At 60.6% G+C, this 20,422-nt stretch overlaps 5 protein-coding genes across 5 annotated transcripts; 1 reads left to right on the forward strand and 4 right to left on the reverse strand.

Annotated features, from left to right (window-relative positions):
- Positions 1-92: 92 nt before the first annotated feature.
- CPP1 (uncharacterized protein) lies at positions 93-1,846 on the reverse strand (the record flags this gene model as incomplete). The annotated part of the gene is made up of 2 exons (XM_060596797.1): positions 93-324; positions 390-1,846. The coding sequence occupies 2 exons, from the start codon at positions 1,844-1,846 to the stop codon at positions 93-95; spliced, it is 1,689 nt and encodes a 562-aa protein (XP_060453754.1).
- A 2,779-nt stretch (positions 1,847-4,625) lies between these two features.
- CcaverHIS019_0112070 (uncharacterized protein) lies at positions 4,626-12,850 on the reverse strand (the record flags this gene model as incomplete). The annotated part of the gene is made up of 6 exons (XM_060596798.1): positions 4,626-4,644; positions 5,185-6,472; positions 6,568-12,319; positions 12,364-12,448; positions 12,484-12,743; positions 12,776-12,850. 6 exons carry the CDS (start codon positions 12,848-12,850, stop codon positions 4,626-4,628), a joined length of 7,479 nt encoding a protein of 2,492 aa, XP_060453755.1.
- A 224-nt stretch (positions 12,851-13,074) lies between these two features.
- CET1 (uncharacterized protein) lies at positions 13,075-14,159 on the forward strand (the record flags this gene model as incomplete). Its single annotated transcript, XM_060596799.1, has 3 exons — positions 13,075-13,524; positions 13,569-13,946; positions 13,980-14,159. The coding sequence occupies 3 exons, from the start codon at positions 13,075-13,077 to the stop codon at positions 14,157-14,159; spliced, it is 1,008 nt and encodes a 335-aa protein (XP_060453756.1).
- A 177-nt stretch (positions 14,160-14,336) lies between these two features.
- On the reverse strand, positions 14,337-17,315 carry CcaverHIS019_0112090 (uncharacterized protein; the record flags this gene model as incomplete). Its single annotated transcript, XM_060596800.1, has 2 exons — positions 14,337-17,011; positions 17,048-17,315. The coding sequence occupies 2 exons, from the start codon at positions 17,313-17,315 to the stop codon at positions 14,337-14,339; spliced, it is 2,943 nt and encodes a 980-aa protein (XP_060453757.1).
- A 367-nt stretch (positions 17,316-17,682) lies between these two features.
- GAL83 (uncharacterized protein) lies at positions 17,683-19,157 on the reverse strand (the record flags this gene model as incomplete). Its single annotated transcript, XM_060596802.1, has 2 exons — positions 17,683-17,994; positions 18,033-19,157. 2 exons carry the CDS (start codon positions 19,155-19,157, stop codon positions 17,683-17,685), a joined length of 1,437 nt encoding a protein of 478 aa, XP_060453758.1.
- Positions 19,158-20,422: the final 1,265 nt, after the last annotated feature.

Genomic DNA, 20,422 nt, shown 5'->3' on the forward strand with positions numbered 1-20,422 from the left:
GGCTGTGCACCTTGGGGTGCATGTGTCGTGCCTGACCCACGGGAGGAGCGGCAACGCGCCTGGACGCTGCCCCTCGTTGGTGTTGACCAAGCTCAGTCCCTTGCCTGCAGGCGGGCCATCATGGCCTCGTCGAGTGCCCGTGCCTCGGCATCGGTGCCCTCGCTGTCGTCGCCAAACTCGCGGCGGCGCGCCGCCCACGCGTCCTCGCTCTCAATGTCGACGAGCGTGGGCCACTGCGTAGCCCACTGCCTGCCGCCGCCGTTAACGTGGGCGGAGAGGAGAGAGGAGAGGTTGCGCGCGTACTCGACAAGCTGGAAAACGAGCCTGGGGTCAGCTGTCACGTCGTGATGATGGTGGTAGTGGTACTGTTTCGCCACACATGGACTCACGAAACATTCGGCCCGATCCACGGCGACCTGCCCTTGACATAGTCGTATGCGTCCTGCATCGTCTTGAGATGCCCAATGCGCTGGGGCGCAACACCTGCCGCGGCGAGCGTCATGACGTACGCGACGATGAGAGTCGCAGAGCGCGACACGCCGCACTGGCAGTGGATGAGCACTGGAGTGCCTGCACGGCGGCGGACCTCGAGCCAACGGATGGCCTCCCAGAAGCGCCACTGCTGGGCAGCCTGGGGACCAGTGTACATTGGCGAGTTGACGAGCTCGTCGAGCGTCGATGCGTCAGGCACGTCGGCGAGGCCGCTCTCGCCATGCGACCAGCGCAGGTGAGCGTACTCGACGCGGGGCTGCCCCTCGTTCTGGTGAGTCGACAGAGCGACCTTGGGCTTGCCCCTGGCGCTTGATGGCCAGTCCCATGTGTCGGCCGACGTGTTTGGGTCGAAAGGGTTCTCGATCTCCTGGGCAACATTGACGATGGCCACTGACGGCTTGTCGCGCGCCCACGAGTCGAAGTGCCAGGCCGAGTCCTCAGCACCAAGGAACACTCCAGGGATGATCTCGATGGGCCCGTCAGAGTAGGGCTCCAGGGCAAGCAGCGAGGGGTACGTGAGCTCACGCTCCGCTGCGGAGATCGGCAGGGGCGGCGATGTCGAGGGCGTACTTGATGCCGAGTCGGTCGCCGAGTTGGACGAGTTGGACGAGTTGGACGTCGAGGGAGACATGCCTGGCATGCTCGAGCTCGGACTGGTGCTGCCTGCGGCGGCCGCAGCGGCCGCAATCGCAGCGGGAGGTTTTGTTGACGAGATCCTCTCCTCAATCGCGGCAAAGGACCCTCTTGGTCCAGGATATGCCGACTGGGAGACGCGTGGGTCAATCTCCGTCTGATTTGCATACGCAGCGAGCTGCGCGCCAGCACTCCACATGCGCGTATGCCCACGGCTGCGCAATGAACCGTATGGGTAAGACACGACACTAGGGGTGGGTGGCACGAGCACGGCGGGGTGGTTGAGAGCAAGTGACTGTGGATTGGTCGTGATGAGACTGAGCAAACTTGGTCTCCTGCCCGTCTTCATCGTCGCCCGTCCAAGCGATGTCGTCTTGAGCGCGGGCGTGCGGGGTGGGCCGGGGGTCATGGGGGTTTCTCCCATCGCATTGGCCGACACAGCGGTTGGGCACGTAGCTGAAGCGGTCGTAGTCGAGTCATTGTTGGCCGTGTTGTGGAACGAAGCCGAGAGTGAGAGAGAGAGCCCCTTGGGGTTGGAACGTTTCAAACTCAGCACGGGCGGGAAGCGCGGTGATGATGGCACCGGATCCTTGCTGGGCGAGAGGTGGACGCCCTGCATCGACTGGAGGAGACCGGGCGTCAACTTCGATTCGTCTGGCGTCGTCGAGATGGACAACAATTGGCTGCCACCTGGGGAAGGCGAGGATGTTGCCTGTGTCATGGTGCCCGTGAGAGGTATGTTGAGTCTGTGGAGACCACGTCCGCGAAGTCTGGCTTTGGACAGGTGTGGTGAGCTTTCAGAGGGCGCAGGAGCAAGCGAGGTTTCGTGGGAGTAGCAGCCGCCGGCAGCCGTAGCGTCGATGTCGATTGGGACGGCTTGCGAAGTTCGGAAGCGCTTGATGGGCAAGGGCCCATGGACGGTGACGCGCGGAGGCAGCTGCGGCGTGTTGGGTCTTGACCTGGAGCGCTTGCCGAGCGCCGAGGATGGTGAACAGGGGATGGTGGCCGGGGAAAGAATGGGTAGAGTGGCCAGTGTGGTCCGTGGAGAGCGGGGTGTTGAGGGACGGAAACGCGCGCTAAAGTGCGGCGAGAGAGGTGAGAGTGTGGCGATGGGGGAGATGGGTGACTGCACGCAGAGCATTAGATCTGTGTGGTTGGGGTGTTTGTGCGCGCGGGTCGAGGGTTCGCCGTGAGGTGCGGCCAGTGGTGTGATGGTACCAAGGGTGGGATTGGGGGTGGATTGATGTGGGTAGAGTGGGGTTGATGGTGTGATGAGGGCCGGGGCGGTGGTGCCGGTGGTGGTTGTGATGGGAGTGGTTGATGACGGCGGGAGACGACGTCGACGACCACGGTCCATGAGATATAGACAAGTGGTAACGTCGTGCGTTGCGGGCGACGACGAGTGGTGCGACAATGTCGGAGAGACGTGGAGCGAAGTAGAGATTGTTCAACAGAGCAAAGAGGGGCGCATCAAGGGGAACAATGTCAGCGATGCAGTTAGAGGAGGGGGTTGGAATGGGTTGGAGCCAGTCGTGTTGTGGACTGGAGAGGAGGAATGAGTCGCTCAATCTCCGTCTTCGCCAGAGCAGTCGGTGCACAGGAGTGGGCGTATCAAGCTGCGATGCAAACGCGGCCGAGCAGCTCGGAGCGAATGCTAGGGTGATATTGGATGTTGGGTGGTGGAATGGACAAAGAAGAGACAAGGGGCTCATGCGCAGGGGTTGGGGGGCCAGAAGGAGGGGGGAGGGGGAAGGTGTTGCAACAGAGTGTTGGACCAGGTGACAAGACGAGCCGAAGGTACGAAGGGCGCGCGCGACATGACATGACACGTTTCCTAACCCATCTGGCCCATGTGTTCAAAAAGAAAGAGGTAGGTGCTGTGCGCAGATGACACGCACGACTGGCCAACAACCAAGGGAAGGGTTCCTATGGGCGACTCACCATGGCGGAGGTGCACTCGTGTCTTGTTTCTTGTGTCCTGTGTCTCGGGGCGTTGTCGTTTACGGATTAGGTCAGAGGGCTGCGTGGAGACAGGGAGACGGTAATGAGATAGAAGCCAAGGTTGAGTTGGGGATGATGAAAGCTGTGCGATGGGATGAGAGATTGAGGAGGTTGACAAGAGATGACAAGATGGTTGATGTGAAGCAGCGTAAAGGTGTAATATCAAGTTTGGTATCAAATACAAAAGGTAACAAAAAGGTAATAAAAGGTGTATCAACAGAGCTCATTATCAATTCAATTCCACTCTGTCTGAATTCAAACTCTCACACTGTCACACTGTTTCATCTGGATTAGGGAATGGGGGAAATCACCCAAAGGCGAGGGACAATACTTTCAGGGTGAAAGGGTAACATGGAGGATAGGGCTTGTCGCAGACTCCAGGGAGTAAGGGGGTGCAAGGGACCCGAGGGGGCTGCAATCATGACAAGTAAGCACCGCTTCGGTTGCTCTGCTTTGCTTTACTGCTACTACTGCTGTACACAGCCACTTGCACTTGAGTTGGTTTGAATATAGCAGCTGCGACCAAGGATGTAACGACTTGTATCACATGACAATCATACGCAATGTCGGCGAGAACATCTCGGGCACATCTCTCATACTCATAAATGAGTCTTTCCATGCCCAACCCAAAGCCCGAACAAATCAAACAGATTTAGGAGGAGATGGTGCAACTCAGGAAAAATCACAGGGGCAACCAGAGTCAAAAAAGAGGGGAAAGGCTAAGGAGTGATAAAGGGGCGCGTTTCATGATCCTGTCTATCCCTAATATAACCCTGAAACTGTGTGCTTGCGTGCTTGAATGCTTTACCATATTTAGCTTGAGGGAAACTTCCCTGAAACTTTACCTACCTCATCAATGTGGAGTGTGGAGATCGGAGCAATCTGAAGAAATTGGAGTCATGCGCCTCTCTGCCTCTCTCTTGTTACTTCCCTCGGCAATCCGGAATGTCGAAATGGCAAGAGGGTGAAAAGAGTGAGAATGTGAATGTAGATGAAGCACCAGGTGAATAGAAGACGGGTTGAGTAAGGTGGGCTAAGGGGGCCGGGGGAGGGAGGGGTTTGGAGGAGAGGAGAATATGAGATCCTTCAAAAGAACCAGCAGTTTGACTGGTGACTTCCTTCAGGCAGAGAGCTCTCTCTCTTCCCCTCAACGTAGTATCTTTGTATGGTACCAGGGGAAAGCATCTCACCAGGTCACCTCTTCTTCTAACACGTTAGACTTACCCTCTTCTCCCTTCTTTGCCACTTTGAGTCATCTCTCATAATTGGATACGTCGGATATCGTAACAACGAGGGCAAACTTGACCCCAGTTGACGGGGAACAAGGGCAATGACGAGGGGGAGAACGAGGGGAACGAGGGGAACTTGCTCCATCTGAAGAATGGTATCTCTTCATCTTCCCCTTGCCTGTATTACCTATCTAACATCTACCCTTCCGCCCCTCTCTCTCTCTTTCACAATCCTTACATCTATCCTCATGTACTATTTACGTGTGCCTGTTAACCAAAGCCGCTAAAGCTGCAACGTCAGCGAAACATTCTCCAAGTTCCGAGTTTTGGTCTCCTGCCTCGCGGATCCGGTTTCCTGGGCAGTGCTACCGTGGCGAGGAGGGAAAAGTGCTTTCCCCTCCCGCCATGCTGGCATTGTCGCGGCCCGACGCCACGGATCGCGACATGAGAAACACAGGGGGCTGGCTGGTCGGGCAACGACCACAGATTCAGATTGGGCGACGATGTGTTAGAAGTGGATGCTGAATAGCAAGTAGGCGGGGTGGGGGCAGGTAGTGGCACGATGGTAGTATGCGATTCAATGTTCGCGCAGCAGGCAACCTCCTTGGTGGGGGCAAGGTGGCTCTCAAGGAGCAATTGAGCAAAGCTGCGCCTGTTCCGCAGTACAGGGCATGCAACGCGAGGCAACTCAGTAGCGCTCATCACCGGTCTGGCCAACCTGGCTTTACGCCACCGCCACCACATCCCGATTCCATTCACCGTCCCATTCCGCCAAGTGGGCGAATTCCTCCTCCTGCAGCCGATCCGTTCCACCTGACACGAAACTCACCTGACGAATCCAGAGGGTGCCTTGCGTCCCTCCTCCTTCTCCTTCTGTGGAACCACGCCGCCAAAGAGCGTCCCCGAGTTCCCTGTACCCGTGGGCGGGATAACAGGGGTGGTGCTAAGTTTGGCGGCAGGCGAGTGCGACGACTTGCTGTTCGATGAGCGTAACGAGCTGCGCGGCGCGCGGTCCGAGGGCGACGTCGAGAAGGTCGACGGGCTCAGCTCGAGCTTGATACCAGCAAAGCCGCTGAAGCCGGACGCTGGCGGGGCCGAGGCCGGTGTCGATGGCGTGGGTGCGGCAGGGCCGGGCGTGGACGGCGCGAGTGCAGCGGCTGGAGCTGGGGCTGGAGCTGAAGGCGCGGCAGCCGGAGTAGGGGTCGCTGTCCAGTTGGAGGTGGCAGGCATAGGCGCAGGTGTGCTCGTGGACGAGCTCAGGATCTTGGACTGGCCGAGACCGCCCCGGGACGAGCTTAGACCACGCTGAGAAGCACTTAGCTGCACCGAGCCAGGGACGGGGACGGCGTCTAGCATGACAGGCCCGCGGGCAATCGACGTGTGCGCGACAAGTGACGGCGCCTTCTTCGCGGTGGAGGCCATGGTGGAGGTCGAGGCCGGAGTCGCGCGTGAGATGAGAGTAACAGGTGCAGTCTTCGCACCGTCCTTCTCGCCCTTCTCTCCCTTGCTCGCGCTCGCCTGTGCGAGAGTGCATGCGACATTCCGCCGGCGCGTCCCGTCGTCCTTAACCGCGGCACGCATAGCGGCAGTCGGCTCAAGCGAAGGCGCGGGTGCGGCCTTTTCGGACTCGGATGTCTCGGGTTTGGATGAATATCCGGGCGCGATCGTGCTCAATCGAGGTTGAGGCTTGTTTGGCGTCGAAACGGCCCGAGCGGAGCGCACAGGCTGAGACTTCGGACTCGAGGGGAAGGGCGAGCCCTCGCGCGATCGAAGCTCGGACAACTCGCGCACGCGGAGCGCGCTGACACGACGGGAAAGGTCGTCGACCGTCAGCTGCCGGTCGCGGATTGCTACGTCAACGTTGCGCACAGATCGCTGAATCCGTTCCAGGGCCGGCTGAGGTGCGGGCGAAGTGCGCGTGTTGGCGAGCCGTTTCAGACTCGCGATCCCTGCATCGAGTTCATCCAGGCGCGAGGCAGTCATGTTGACAACCTTGCGCAGGCGTGTCTGGCCCGCCGCCTGGGCCGGCGACAGCTCCTTGATCTGCATGGCTTTAGCGAACGACGGGTCCTTGCGGGCCTTGAGGAACTTTTCGGCCTGGCCAGTTTTCATGTCGCCTGAACTGTTAGCAAATTCTGAAGCAGGGCGAATTCTGTTGCAAGGGCGAAACGTGAAGAACGGCTCAACTTCCATTGAAGGGACAGTGACTCACTCTTGAGCATGCGGCTTTGTAATTGCGCAAGGGTTATGTCAGAATGGCGGACCTCGGCTCTAACCGCTGCCAGTTGCTCGCCAAGCTCCGTCGTGAGGGCGTGCACCGTGTCCAAGGCTGAGAGAGGCAGCGCGTCATGCTGCGTGATGTTGTCAACGTCGGGAGGCGGGAACGTCGCGGCCTCAACAGCCGCGTGGTGCTCCTTGTTGGCCTGGAGTGTGCTGCTGAGGCGGCCAAGGTCGCCGGCAACGTCAGCCATAAGGCACTCGAGCGCGTCGGCCATGCTCTTGGGTGCTCTGGGCGGGGCGGCAGTGCTGGTGGGCACGGGGCGACGCATGGGTGGGTTGAACTTCTGCACTGGCGCTGCGCGAACGACAGATGGGTTGAGAGGCTGGGCCGGAGGCGTAGTCGTCTGAGTAGCGTTCGCCGCAGCGGGCTGGGCAGGCGTTGTTGGAGCAGGCTGCCCCAACAGAGGCTTGCTGCCGAAGGCGCTGCCAAACGCCGAAGGCTGCGCCTGCCCGAAGAGTGACTTGCCACCGAAGGCGCTCGCGGGCTGTGCGGTTGGCGCAGGCAGGTTCTGTTGCGACTGGAATGGGCTGCCGAAGGCGCTGGTCGGCGCAGGTGTGGACGCCTTAGTACCGAGTTGGAACGGCGACGGGGTAGCACTGGGCGCGATGGGGCCCTGCGCTGGCTTCGCAGGCCCAGCCAAGGACGGACCCGCACTGCCAAAATGCGCCGGGGAGGTGGGAGTCGACGCGGAGGTGGGTGGGCCGAAGAGCGAGGGCTTTGTTGTCGCAGCAACCGGCGCTGGTGTGGCTGCCTTGCCAAAGCCGCCGAAGAGGGGAGCTGCAGGTGTGGGCCCTGCGGGCTTGCCGAAGAGACTCGGCTTGGCCTCCTCCTTTTGGTCCTCCTTCTTGCCCGCGCGTTGCGTCTCGCAGACAGTACACTTCTGCGCGGAGTCGGGGTTCTGGAGCATGCAGGTGTCGCAGGTCCACTGACCTGACACAGCTCCACCAGTGGACGCCTTGACAACCGGCGCGGCAGGAGTCTTGCCAAACGAGCCGAAGAACGAGCCAGTCGGGGCAGCGGGTACGCCGGCAGCCGAGGGGGACGCGGTGGGAGTAGTGGGAGAGGTAGGCTTGCCGAAGGTGAAACCGCCGGTTGGGGCGGAGGGCATGCCGGATGGCGGGGTGGTGGCGGAGGAGGCTGCGGAACCCACGGGCTTTCCACCAAAGCTGAACGCTCCAGCGGGCGGTGTCGGCCCGGCGCCAAGGGATGTCGCGGGTGAGAGCGCCTTGCCGCCAAAGCTGAACCCGGTCGAGGGCGCGGCGGGAGGCTTGCCACCGAAGCTGAATCCGCCAGCGGGTGGTGCGGGAGGTACGCCCGGCGAGGCAGCCTTGGGTGTAGCGCCGGGCTTGGGGGCCTCGCAGACGGTGCACTTCTCCGTAGCGCTGGCCGGGTTCTTGAGCATGCACGTGTCGCAGGTCCACTCGCCAGCGGGAGCGGGCTTCGCGCCAAAGCTGAATCCGCCAGCGGGTGGTGCGGGAGGTACGCCCGGCGAGGCAGCCTTGGGTGTAGCGCCGGGCTTGGGGGCCTCGCAGACGGTGCACTTCTCCGTAGCGCTGGCCGGGTTCTTGAGCATGCACGTGTCGCAGGTCCACTCGCCAGCCGGCGCGGGCTTCGCGCCAAAGCTGAACCCACCTGCAGGCGGGGCAGGAGGCGCGCCGGGACTGGCAGCCTTGGGTGCAGCGCCGGGCTTGGGGGCTTCGCATACGGTGCACTTCTCCGTAGCGCTGGCCGGGTTCTTGAGCATGCACGTGTCGCAGGTCCACTCGCCAGCCGGAGCGGGCTTCGCACCGAAGCTGAACCCACCTGCAGGCGGGGCAGGAGGCGCGCCGGGACTGGCAGCCTTGGGTGCAGCACCGGGCTTGGGGGCTTCGCAGACGGTGCACTTCTCCGTAGCGCTGGCCGGGTTCTTGAGCATACACGTGTCGCAGGTCCATTCGCCCGGTGCGGCTGTGGTCTTGGGCAACGAGAGCTTCTCGCTCTTCTCGTCCTTGTTGTCTTTCTTGTCGTTCTGGTGGAAGGAGAAGGGGTGCGCGGATGCCAGACCGAGGCCGACGCCACTGAATTTCGTTCTGTGCGCCGCTGGTGAGGCGTTCTCGTCGTCCGTCTTGTCGTTCTCATCCTTCTCGCTGAGCGCGCCAGTCGAGTCGTCGTCGGCGATCACAGGCGCGGCTAAGGGTGAGCTGGTCTTGGGCGCGTGCTTGAGTGCGAAAGCGGGCAGACGCGGTGGCGTGGTCTGGGTTGGAGGCGGTCCCATCCGGCTGAGAAGCGAAGGTGACTTGGGCGTAGAGGAACTGGCGAACCACGTCGGCGACGTGGCGCGTTTCGGAGAGGTCTCCTCCTCCTCGTCCTCGGTCTCGTCGCCCTCAGGGATCGAGTCCATGTCGGGAGGGAGGGAGGAGAAGGAACGTCTCGAGCGCAGCGGCTCATCGTCATGCTCGTCGTGCTCGTCTTGATCATCGTCGCCATGCGAGCCCTCACTGTATTCGTCGTCGTCCTCATCCTCGTCGTAGTAGTCGTCGTCGTCATCTTCGTAGTCGTCCTCGAGGAACTTCTTTAACTCGGGGTCCTCGGGCGAGCCGATGTCTGGGTGGTTGCTGGCCTTGGCCTTGCCAGGCGATGGCTCGTCAGAGAGTGCGAACTTCTTGCCCGCGGCCTTGGACGAGGTCTCGACCTTTGCCTCAGCCTCGGGTTCGGGCGTCTCCTTGTCCTTGAGTTCGTCCTTGATCAACAGCGGCTCAGTCTTGGGCTGCGACTCAGGCTCTGGCACGTCATAGCCCTTGACCTCGTCGTGAGACTTCTCATCACCGTCAATAGAGAACAACGCCTTCTTGGTGGCAGGGGACGGCTTGTCCTCATTCTTCTCAGCGGGCTTGCTGAATGAGAACACGGGCTTGTCGCCCTTCTTCTGCACCTGCTTCTCCTCTGGCTTGCCGTCCTTCGTCTCTTCCTCCTCCTCGGAGTCGGTGAAGTCGTCCTCAGAGTCGGAATGGACGCCAAACGGCTTGTCGAACTTCTCGAATGCCTTGGGCTTGCTGTCCGCGAACACGCTCTTGTCATCCTTGCGCTCGCTAAAGGCGCTCTTCCCGTCCTTGGACACGAATCCGCCGAATCCGCCGCCGCTGAACGCGCCAAAGCCGCCAGTTGCGGGAGTGGAAGGGGGACTGGGGTTGGTCTTGGCCGGCGCGGAGGTCTGTCCGAAGCCGCTGCTCTGTCCGAAGGCGGACTTGCCGAATGAGCTAGGAGCCGAGGGCTTGCCGAACGTGCTCTGTCCGAACGCGGGCCCAGAGGAGGGAACCGGCTTGCTGAGGGCGTTGGGTGTGCCACTGGGCGGGGAGAGGGCGGCCGCGCTCGATCCGAACGTGTTCTTCACCCCGAACGCGCCGAAACTTCCTGACGTCGAGGAACCAAACGCGGTAGCAGGCTTGATGAACGAGCTGGTGCCCTTGGGCGTCACTGGCGCAGGAACCGGAGTAGGTTTGGAGGGCTCGTCGTCGTCGTCTGACTCGAGGCCGGGAACAACGCCAGGCCTGTTCTTGGGTGACGAGGGGGGAGAGTCGCCGAGGCCCGGAACGTCCGAGGACAGCATGGACCCGAGGCCGCCAAGACCGAACGCGCTGTCGTCCTTTTTCTCCGTCGGGGAGGGTGAGGGCGAGGGCGAAGGCGAGGGTGCAACGGCGGGCTTGCCGAAGCCCGTGAACGCGGGCTTCTCGTCCTTCATCCCGAATGCGGAGGCTGCGCCAAACGCGGAACCGGAGCCAAACGCTGAGCCTGAGCCGAAGGCAGAGGGTGAGCCAGCGGGCTTCTGGCCAAAGCCCGTAAAGGTTGGCTTGGCGTCCTTCTTACCGAACGCACTCTGACCAAACGCGGAACCGGAGCTGCCGCCGAACGCGCTACTGCCGAACGCGCTCTGGCCAATCGTGGAGCCTGAGCTTGGAGAGCTGAACGCGCCGAAGGCCGACTTCTTCTCAGGCTCGGCGACCTTGTCGTCCTTCTTCTCCTCTTTGGCCTGGCCGAAGCCGGCGAATGAGGACTTACCTGCAGGCGTCGAGGACTGGCCGAACGCGGGTTGTCCGAATGCAGAGCCCTCATTCTGCCCAAACGTGCTCTGTCCGAACGCAGGGCCGCCAAACGCGGACTTGGCGGGCGACGAAGAGGGGGTAGTGGAGCCGAAAGCTGGCCCGGCGGGGGTCGACAAGGGAGTGGTGGTGAACGCGGACTTGGTCTCCTCCTTCTCTTTGGGTGTGGCGGGCTGGCCAAATGCGTTCTGTCCGAACGCGCCTGCGCTGTCCTTCTGACCAAACGCGCTCTGGCCGAACGCAGATCCACCAGAGACTCCAGAACCAAAGCCAGCAAACGCGGGCTTCTTCTCCGGCTCCTTCTTGTTGTCGTCCTTGGCGCCGAATCCCTTGCTCGGCTGGCCGAACGAGCTCTCTCCGAACGCAGAGCTCGAGGAAGAGCCGAAGCCACTCTGCCCGAATGCGGAGTTCGCGGGTGCCGTGGAGGGCGTTGTCGATCCGAAGGCCGATTGCCCGAACGCGGTGGGCTTGGCGGCCTGTCCGAACGCAGACTGGCCGAAGGCGGAGGGGGTCGAGGACTGTCCGAAGGCGCTGGTGGGAGTTGAGGTCTGGCCAAACGGGCTGGCTGTCTTGTTCGGGGTCGAGGGCTGCCCAAAGCCCGAGGTACCGAACCCGCTCGCAGGCTTGGTGGTCTGCTCCGTCTGGCCGAAGGCTCTCTGGCCGAACGCAGATCCCGAACCTGAGCCGCCGAAACCGAACGCGGTCTTGCTTCCAGGAGCTGCCGTGGTGGGCTGGTGCGTGGTGGCCGCAGACGGCGTAACCATGCCAGGATAAGCGCCTGCGTCGGGGTTCTGCACGTCGAAGGACATGACGAACCCTTCCTGCGAGTACGCAATCAGCCTCGGCACAGGCGCAAGGTCGGGGAGTTCCACGCCACCAACGATGCCGCGAACGATGGGTTTTGTGCTCGTAAGATCCAGAGAGAGACCAATGGGACTTGTGTCGTCCGAACCCGCCTTGGCTGCGGGCATGATGGCGCGCGCGGTCTCGTCAAGCATGACCGCCTCCCAGGTTGGCGTGGTCTTGTCGGCCGGGTGGCCGCGCAGGACACCGACCTCGGAGGCAATGGCCGAGAGGAGGAAAGCGAGGTGCTTCGAGTCTCCCCAGTCCTTGAGGCCGACGTAGTGCCTGTGCTGGCCTGAGCGGCCGGAGAAGCCCATCGTGTCGTTGACGTCGTAGAATTTGGTGTATGTGATCCCGGCGGGGGTGCGGTGGATCGCGTAGATCGCGAGGTCGTCGCCGTCCCCGTAGCCGGCGAGGAAAAGGTGGTTCTCGAGCCATTGCACAAAGGACGGGTAGTGCCCCGCCTCGAGGTCGGGCGGTGGTGGGATCTCGGCCTTTGGCTCCCCCTCGGGGGTGTACTGGACGAGCTTGCCGTCGCGCGTGCCGACGACCATCTGCTTGCCCTTTGCGGACCACGAGGCGGCGGTGAACGCACCTGCGAGCGGGGCGGAAGGCATAGCAGCCTCGGTGTCGAGGAACACGAAGCCCTGCGACGCGAGGAGCGTCACGTACTTGGCCTGCGGTTCGGACGGCGCTGCGGGATTAGGGACGACGTCGAGCAGCGTGTCTGGGATGCCGCTGGTGATGGTGGCATAGGGATTGGTCTGGTGTCAGCGGCTGCAAAGCATACGGGGTCTAGCCGGCTCACATTTCCGGTAACGAGATTGGAGGTTTTAAAAAGGAGCACGCCCGCTGCGGTGGCAACGACGAGACGCTCGTCGCCAAACGCGAGACTGGAGTCAGCTCGAGAGGAGGAATGTGGACGTACCGGACCCAGATGGGGCGCGCAGGCATCGGGATGATGGCTACAGGCGTAGAGGTTGACTGCGCATCCTTTGCGGTCTTCTCGAACAGCTCGTGGATCTGGTCGAGGCGATGAACACGAACATCGCTGTTGCCACCAGCAAACAAGAGGCTCTTGGAGTTGCTGACGGCGAGCAGACAACATTCGGACGGCAAGCCATCGAGCGCAACCTTTTCTTGTACGCGGACGTTGACGTCGTGATTCGTGCGCACAAGTCTAAGCCACTGGTGTGAGCTCTCATTCAGACACAACGTACCTCTGCGTCCACATCCTCGCCCTCGATGAGGCGTGTTGCTACGTTGCCGGCATTAGCTGGTGGCGGATCAGCCATTGCCAGCGCGCCAAAGGAATTGCTGTTGAACATGGCAGCTCCCGGCGCTGGTGTGTAGGTGTGTGATGGACAGTGAGTTGTTGAGTTGTTGTGACCTCTGGTCTCAACTTTGGGCCATGATGATGCCAACTTACCATTAGGCTATCCTCACGTGACAGTTACATATACTCCCGCCGCCACCCAACATCTCCAAGTTCCCCACCTTCCAATCCTTATTCCACCATATGGCCTACGTCCCCACCCACGCGCGCCAAGCAGCTCTCGTCCGCGGTCCGTCCTACGCGCTGCCAGACACCGATCCCAATAGATCGATGAGTGAGGGCGACAGGTCACCACGTCCAGCCAAGCGGCGGAGGGAGGACGCGAGCTCGGGCCGCGCCAGCTCGAGCCGTAATGGCAGCACTGCTGCTGTAGCCACTGCGCCTGCGGGAGGGGGCTCGTCGATCGTGCCGAGCATCTTTGGCGTGACGGCACGGAACGAGTTCACCGAGCGCGTGGGGAACTTTATCATGGCGCATTGTCGGGGACGAAGCGACGTCGAGATTGAGATCAAGCTGGGCACCCAGCATGCCCCCGGTCCGGGGGCGGGACATCGTGTCCGTCTTCCCAGTTTGACCGAGATAATCCTGCCTCCAGACTATCCGATGGGATCGTTCACGTCTACCCTCACCAAGGCGAGTTGACCCTTCTTCTGTGAGCATGGACAAGCTGACAGCAGCACAACCACAAGTGGCTGAACGAGGTACTTAACCAGCAAGTCGAGGCTACGGCTAATACGCCCCATCCACTGCGATACAAGCGCGAGCGCCAGATTGACGAGTTTCACAAGACACGCGCGGGGAAGGTCCGCGTCTCCCGCGAGATGGAGAATGGGAAGGCGGGCCGGGTTATTGCGGTCGTGCGTAAGAACCGCTTGGGAGATCTGAATGTCGTCTCGCCAAACCACCCGTTTGATTGGCGTATTTCGTGCAATGTCGAAGAGCCGGTTGAGATTGATGTCGAGTCGCTTGGGGACGCTGAGAGCTCGCGGCAGAAGGATCGTCTGTGCTATGAGCACCAGTTGTGTCAGGTCGACCTGACTGCTGTTACGCCTCGGGTGAGTTGAGATGGTGTTTGAAGCTGACCACAGGACCGTACAGGACACCCCGGCCCGATGTCATTCGAGCTCGAAGTCGAGGTCCGCGACGCACCAGCCCTCATCGCCGAAGGGGAGAAGGACGCGGCAGGCCAGCCAAACCTCTTCGAAGATATGCTCCAGAGCATCCTCGACTCTGTGCGTATCCTCGTGAAGAACGCAGCTCCGCAGTAGGCCGTAGATGGGAGTCGGAGAGATACCATGTAGATTACGTTGCATTATGCGCTCGCTAGACCCATGACTGACTGGTTCTGAGCAAACCTTGTGGTCCATAGTTCGTCTATCCCTTTCACGTGGACTACGCCCGTCCACACACGCATAGCGATCTGGCACCTGTGCTACATGCTCTATCTAGAACCATTTAGCAGTAAGCGACTTCCGCCTCACCGACGGAGCAGCGACCGCAACACCCGCGCCCAAAGCGCCCAGCGTGAGCAACAACGAAGTCTTGGCGAACCCCGTCCCGAGGATATCGAACGATCCCGAGGGCTGGAGCGCGCGCGACCCGAACAGATCTAACCCGTACGCAAGAACCAGAGTGGTACTCTCGAGGAGAGCCGGAGATGCGACAATAGACTTGAGTCCGCGGACGCGATAGACGTGTGAGATGACCTGCTGCGCCGTACCCGGAATAACGGGGCTGTAGGGAACCAACATGTCCTCCTGCTCTGCCTTTGTCGGTTTACCAACGGGCCTGCGAGGATCCAAGAACCGACGAGGGATGTGCGCGACTTGTCCGGCGTCGTTGATGTACAGTAGGTCTTTCGTTGTTACGCCGTACTTGCTCGTCGTGAATGTCAACGCTTTGACGTCGCTCTCAAGGATAAATGTCTGCGTGACAGCCTCGATGGAGGGCGGGGAGGCGAGAGAGGATCGACCGACACTCTGCGCGCCGTGCTCGTACATCTCGACACTGGCTAGGCGCCATCCCCCAGAGGTAGCGCCGGAGGTCGCGGATTCGAGCCACGCATACACGAGCCAATTCTCCACCATTGCCGCCCTCACATGATTGCCCACAACGTGTGGGATGTCAAACTCGTGCACGCTTGCGCCGGTCGCGCTGTCGATAATGTATACGTGGCCCGTGGACGTGAATGGCGAGACCGACGTCACAATGAGGAGGTGTGGGTTCAAGTACTTGTAAAGGACGGCTTTGTCGCCAAGTGCGCGCCCGAAACTCGCTACCGGCGAGGGATGGAGGGACGATACCTCCAATACGTCCTGCGCCGGGAAGGGGCGGGACCAGAGTTCCTCAGTAGAGAAAGTGATTCCTTCGCCCGCGGCGCCCGGAGTGTATCCGCGCAGAGTGGTACCCTCTAACTCGCGGTCGAGGATGGTGTAGAAGAACGGGGCGGCTTCGATCTCACGCACGACCTTCTTGCATTTCGGGAAGAGGTGGAGCGTGTCCTTGTCATCGACGACTCCGACAATCGTGTTCCCGGTGCAACAGTGGATGAATTTGGTGAGGAAAGCGCTGTGGGGAGGGCCGGTGAACAATTCCCGACCGACGGGCACATCATACCCACCCTCCTTGTCGCCGGCCACGTCGCCCGTAAACGCGTCGACAGTGTATCCGAGCGTGACCTGCTTGTCCTCACGGGTACGTACGGCAACAACTCCAATTTGAGGGTTACCGCGCTCGCCGAGGCCGCGGGTAGCCCAGGTGCCGTATACTTGAAGCTCGGGGCCGTTCTGGTCGAAGAAACCGAGGTTGCGTGACCACAGGATACCGCCGTTCGCACTGTCCAAGCCATAGACCTTACCACCGCGCGAGATCGCCACGACGAGCTTCTGGAGCCCGAACTGGTCGCGGTGGAGCTTGTCCTTGCTGAGCGGGGGAGTCTGGGCCGCAATGTCCGCAGTCGAACTGAGTCGCTGCACAAAGTGCTGGATGTATGCAGGAAGGCGAGAAAGCATACCTGCGTGGCGAGTCAGGCGGCCAATGAACGATTCGTGGGCCATAAGGCCGAGCGCTTCCTCCGTCTCGGGCTCGCCGAGCTCGACAAAGTGCACGCCGGCAATGTCGGTGAGGGCCTCCTCGCGGATGAACACGACTTGGCCGGCGCGGGAGAGCTGAAGAGCACCAGTGCTGGTGGTAACGAACACGCTGCCGTCTGGGTTGGAGGCGCAGGAACGCGGAATACCGTGCTTCGGGTCCAGGGGTACGCTGTCCTCGGTCTGCTCGACGACGCCGTCGCGCACACTAATAATCTGGACCTTCCACCCCTTGTCGTCGTAGCTGTAGTACACGCGGGTAAAGGTGTACACGCCGTCGTGGTACGCCCCCGAGTGCACTGGCATGCCGTTACGGTTCTGGCGCGAGCGGTCGAATTCAGCCACGACGTTGCCGCCATCGCCAACCTCGATGACCAGGACAGCGCCGCTCTTGAGCAGACCGAGCATGAATCCGTGCTCGCGGAGTCCCACGTCGATCATGCGCTCGTACCGCCGCCCAGTGCCGGCAATATGATCCTTGATGCGTATGTTCACCGTGCCGTCGCCATATAAGTCGGTGCAGCGGTACCGGCTATCCTCGGTCCAGCAACCGCGCAGGCCGGGTTCCTTGACTTCGCCACGGGGGAGGAGAAGGTATCCGTTCGTCGCGTCGCCAAGGCCCGCTGGAACATGCGACATCTCAGAGATTGGCATGATAGATTCGGCGTTGAATGTGAGATGCGTAAGGGTGGGCACGGTGAGCGAGGAGAGGACGCCGAGGACGTTGACCTCGTCGCCGTTGACCACAATCTGCTTGAAGAGATTCGCCGAGCCGTCGCCGGGGAACTCCCAGCTCCATGGGCTTGACCCATCACTGAGCCTGATCTTGGTGATGCGGCGCCCCTCCGAGAGAACAAACAAGTGTTCGTTGTGGAACGCAACATCCGCGCCAACGCCGCGCGTACCCTCCGGCAGCCGCCAGTCGAGCTTGGCCGACGCGTCGCCACACGCCACTTCCCAACGCAGTCGGCCATTCTCAAGATCGTACAGGCGAGCATTGGTCCCAAGCGCGCCACTAAGGACGATGAGGCCTGCTGTCAATTGTCACCACTACAATTACAACTCACCATCGTTGTGTACCTGGAACGAGAGTACATCCGGCACCTCCTGGCGCCAACGCAGGCTTCCGTTACCATTCAACACCGCCACCAGATCCTCCTCCGTGACCATGACCGTCGCATGTGCGCCGTCGATGGGGATGAATGTGGGGGGAGAAGGAGTGAGGTGTGGTACGCCGATGAGTGCCGTGTGCCAATCTGCAACGCCAGCCAGGTCGGACTGGAGGGCCAGCGCAGCCGACAGCAGCGAGAGGAGGGCGAGCAGTATTGGCAGCATGCTCGCCGTTTATTAGTCGATGTGGAAGTAGAATGCAACGACAAGGCAAAGTTGGAGTCCGACGTCAACGAGGAACTCGAGCCGCGTGGGTGTAACCTCCACCCTCCACCACACAGTCAAGCCACCAGTGATCCACCCTGAGTCAAGAGTCATCCAACGAGCCAACCGATCTGCCAAGTATAAGAGTTGTCCATCTCAACATCATCACAGCTACAGGCATGGCATTGAAGCATGGATCATGTCCAGGCGCTACAAGTCTACTACGGACATAATCTAACGAGGCTGGTGACAGTCCTCTTCCCATCTACAGCGCAGCACACTAGTTCCCAGATACACGGTTGAACTCGGCGTGCGTAGGTTCACCATCTTATGACGACGCAGCATTCGCTGCGGCAGCCAATGCAGCGGCACGCTCTTGAGGAGACGGGAGGGACTGTTTGTCGTCCGACGGCGGCGAGCTCGACTTGAACAGTAGAGTGGAGACATACTTCTTGTGGTAGCGCGAGGTCGTGGCGACACCGAGCGTGCCGTTCTTCTGGGCTGACGCCATGAGGTGGTTGAGAACGACGTGGGATGGGGTGGGGAGGATGGCGTTGTCATCGACGGCCTCTGCCTGGGGGCCGCTTGCGTTGGCCGGGACCGGCTCGAGTGGACGCCGGGGTTCAGAGTTGAGGATAACCTGGACGTCAGCCACATGGTCTCAGATAGCAAACACACCTTCTCTAAAATACGGGGCAGTTGAGGGGGCTTGGGCACGGGCGCAAAGTACGGCGCCGTGCTGACAAACTGCCGCAGCACATCGTTTGAGTACATCTGCGGCAGCTCCTCAAGGTACTGGTACAGCACGAGGGCGGTTGGAAGCTCGCTCGTCCACTGGTGCGGGTCAACGTCCTCCGCCTTGGTCGCGGGCTTGGCGTCCATGGCCCACTCGGCTGCCAGCTCCTCCTCGGTCTTTGGCGCGTCGACCTCGATCCAGTTGACGAGCGTGCCGTCGTCATCGGTGGCAGCTGGGATGGCCTTGGAGCATCGCCACGAGTCGTCGACAATAAACTTTAGGCGGTACTGTCCTGGTGCGAGGCGGAGGACCGTGTTAAAGTCGTGCGTGCTCTTCTTCAATTTGACGCGCCCACGCCAGTTGTCGGCAAAGTTGCCAGTCACGTAGACGTTCCTGCCACCGCCATTCCACTGAATCGGCACGTCGACGAGCCCGTCGCGCTTGGCCTTGGCGTCGTCTGTCCCAGCCGCAGATACGGGTGGGGCCGGGGTCGCGGCCGCCGTCGGGGGAGGAGGGGTGAGGCCGGTGCGGTGCGGCGAGTCGACAAGGTTGACCTGCGGCCGTGGACGGTGCGCGCGGTCATGTGGGAGCTCTGCAGCAATGGCGCGAGGTGAGCGAATAGGGATGGGCCGGGAAGGGACGTGCGTGCTCGAGTCGTTGACGGGGACAACGGTCACGCCCGGGATGACAGAGCCGCTAGACGGTGGCATGAGGTTGCCGCTGTCGACGGCAGGACCAGCGCTACCCTGCTGCTGGTGAGGCGATGCAGATGCACCTGGCGACGAGGTCGAACCACCTGATGCGCTGTTGGATGGGAGGGACGAGTTGGCTGGAGCGTTTGATGCGCTGGCGTTTGCGGTCTGAGTGGCTGTTGTGGGTTGAGGGGAAGCTGGGGTAAAGCTGAGCTTGTTGAGGTCTGGGAGTTCGAGACTCTTGCGCCTGCGAGGGCTAGCGCTACCTGGCTTTTGCTGTGAAGGAGAGGTAATGGAGTTTTCGGAGAGTGGTGAAGAGACGCCGTGCGCAGCGGGTTGACCTTGTTGACCCTGTTGTTGTGAGCGCTGAGGCATGGGCAGGCGAAGGTTGGGATGCCTTCGCTGTGATGAAGCGCGAGCCAAGTCTGTGAGAGGGGAGGTTGATGACTGTGCACCTCCCTTCCCACTTGGAGATGAGTGAGAGCCTGAAGCGTTATGTTGTGAGGGGGTGTTACCCATGGTGTAGAAGAGGTATGATGGGATAGAGGAGAGCACAGAGGGTCGGTCTCTCAAGAGAGTGGAGTGCAAGTCAACTGAGGTGGAGTGACTACAGGAAGCTGTCAAGCTGTCAACGTGCAACCTCAGAGGGGCGGTAGATAGGGGGTGATCAACCTCACTCTTGATTCATCTCATTGGCTAATCGGATAATGGTAGGATTGGATCATTGGGTGGCAACAAGTCACCTCCAAGTCTCCCCTCCCTCCTCCCCTCCACCTTCCCTCCACCTTCCCTCCACTTGTCACTTTTGATATTAACTATTAACCACTAATAGATGATGGCACAGACCTGCCCACCGAGTATTTCCCCTTTTTCCCCTCTTTCACCTTTTCCCTTGCATCCCTGACTACTGTTAAATTGTAAATAACACTTTGAGAATCCTATAACAAAAGACTCCCTCCTTAAGGCCTCCTTTGGAGCACCAAACAAGATATGATTCCACCTTGCTTCATCCCTTGATTCTTCCCGGAAACCCCCGCTGTTTACATATTCCCCCACCTTTCAAAACTACAAACTACAACTACAACACGTCATTGCATCATCACCCTTAGGCGCCTCTGACGCCAACAGGTCAGCGCTCCTCACAAACTACATTCACCTGACTCGGATCCCTATTCTTGGTCTCTCGCCCACTATGTTGGTACCAACAGGCAGCTGGCGTGTGAAGCATCTCCTCTCCAGGAGGCTTGCCTCCTTGATAAATGCGGAACTCGCGTTGGTAGCGGGATGACGGGATGACACGCCTCGGTTGGAGTTGGTGGGACCTCACCAGGGCCGCTAATTGAGGTCCGCAGGTCCGCGATCGTGGACGCGCTGCCTGACGATAGCTTTGGTGTTTTGGCAGCTTGCAGCTTGGTAGCTTGGGCTTTCACTTTGAACTCGTCACGTTAAAGTCTGAAGACACCAACTAGATTATTAGATTGTGGATTGTATGGCGCCGATGTCGCGCCAAGAGGACGGCGATCATGATAAGGGGGATTACTATTGGACTTGAGGGCAAGTCAAGTCAATAGATCAGTCAAGAGATCTGAGACTGATTCAACCCTGAAACACCTAGTTTACACCTCCAACACTCCTCTCCA

Source organism: Cutaneotrichosporon cavernicola, assembly GCF_030864355.1.
Source record: "Cutaneotrichosporon cavernicola HIS019 DNA, chromosome: 1".
NCBI classification, from domain to species: domain Eukaryota; kingdom Fungi; phylum Basidiomycota; class Tremellomycetes; order Trichosporonales; family Trichosporonaceae; genus Cutaneotrichosporon; species Cutaneotrichosporon cavernicola.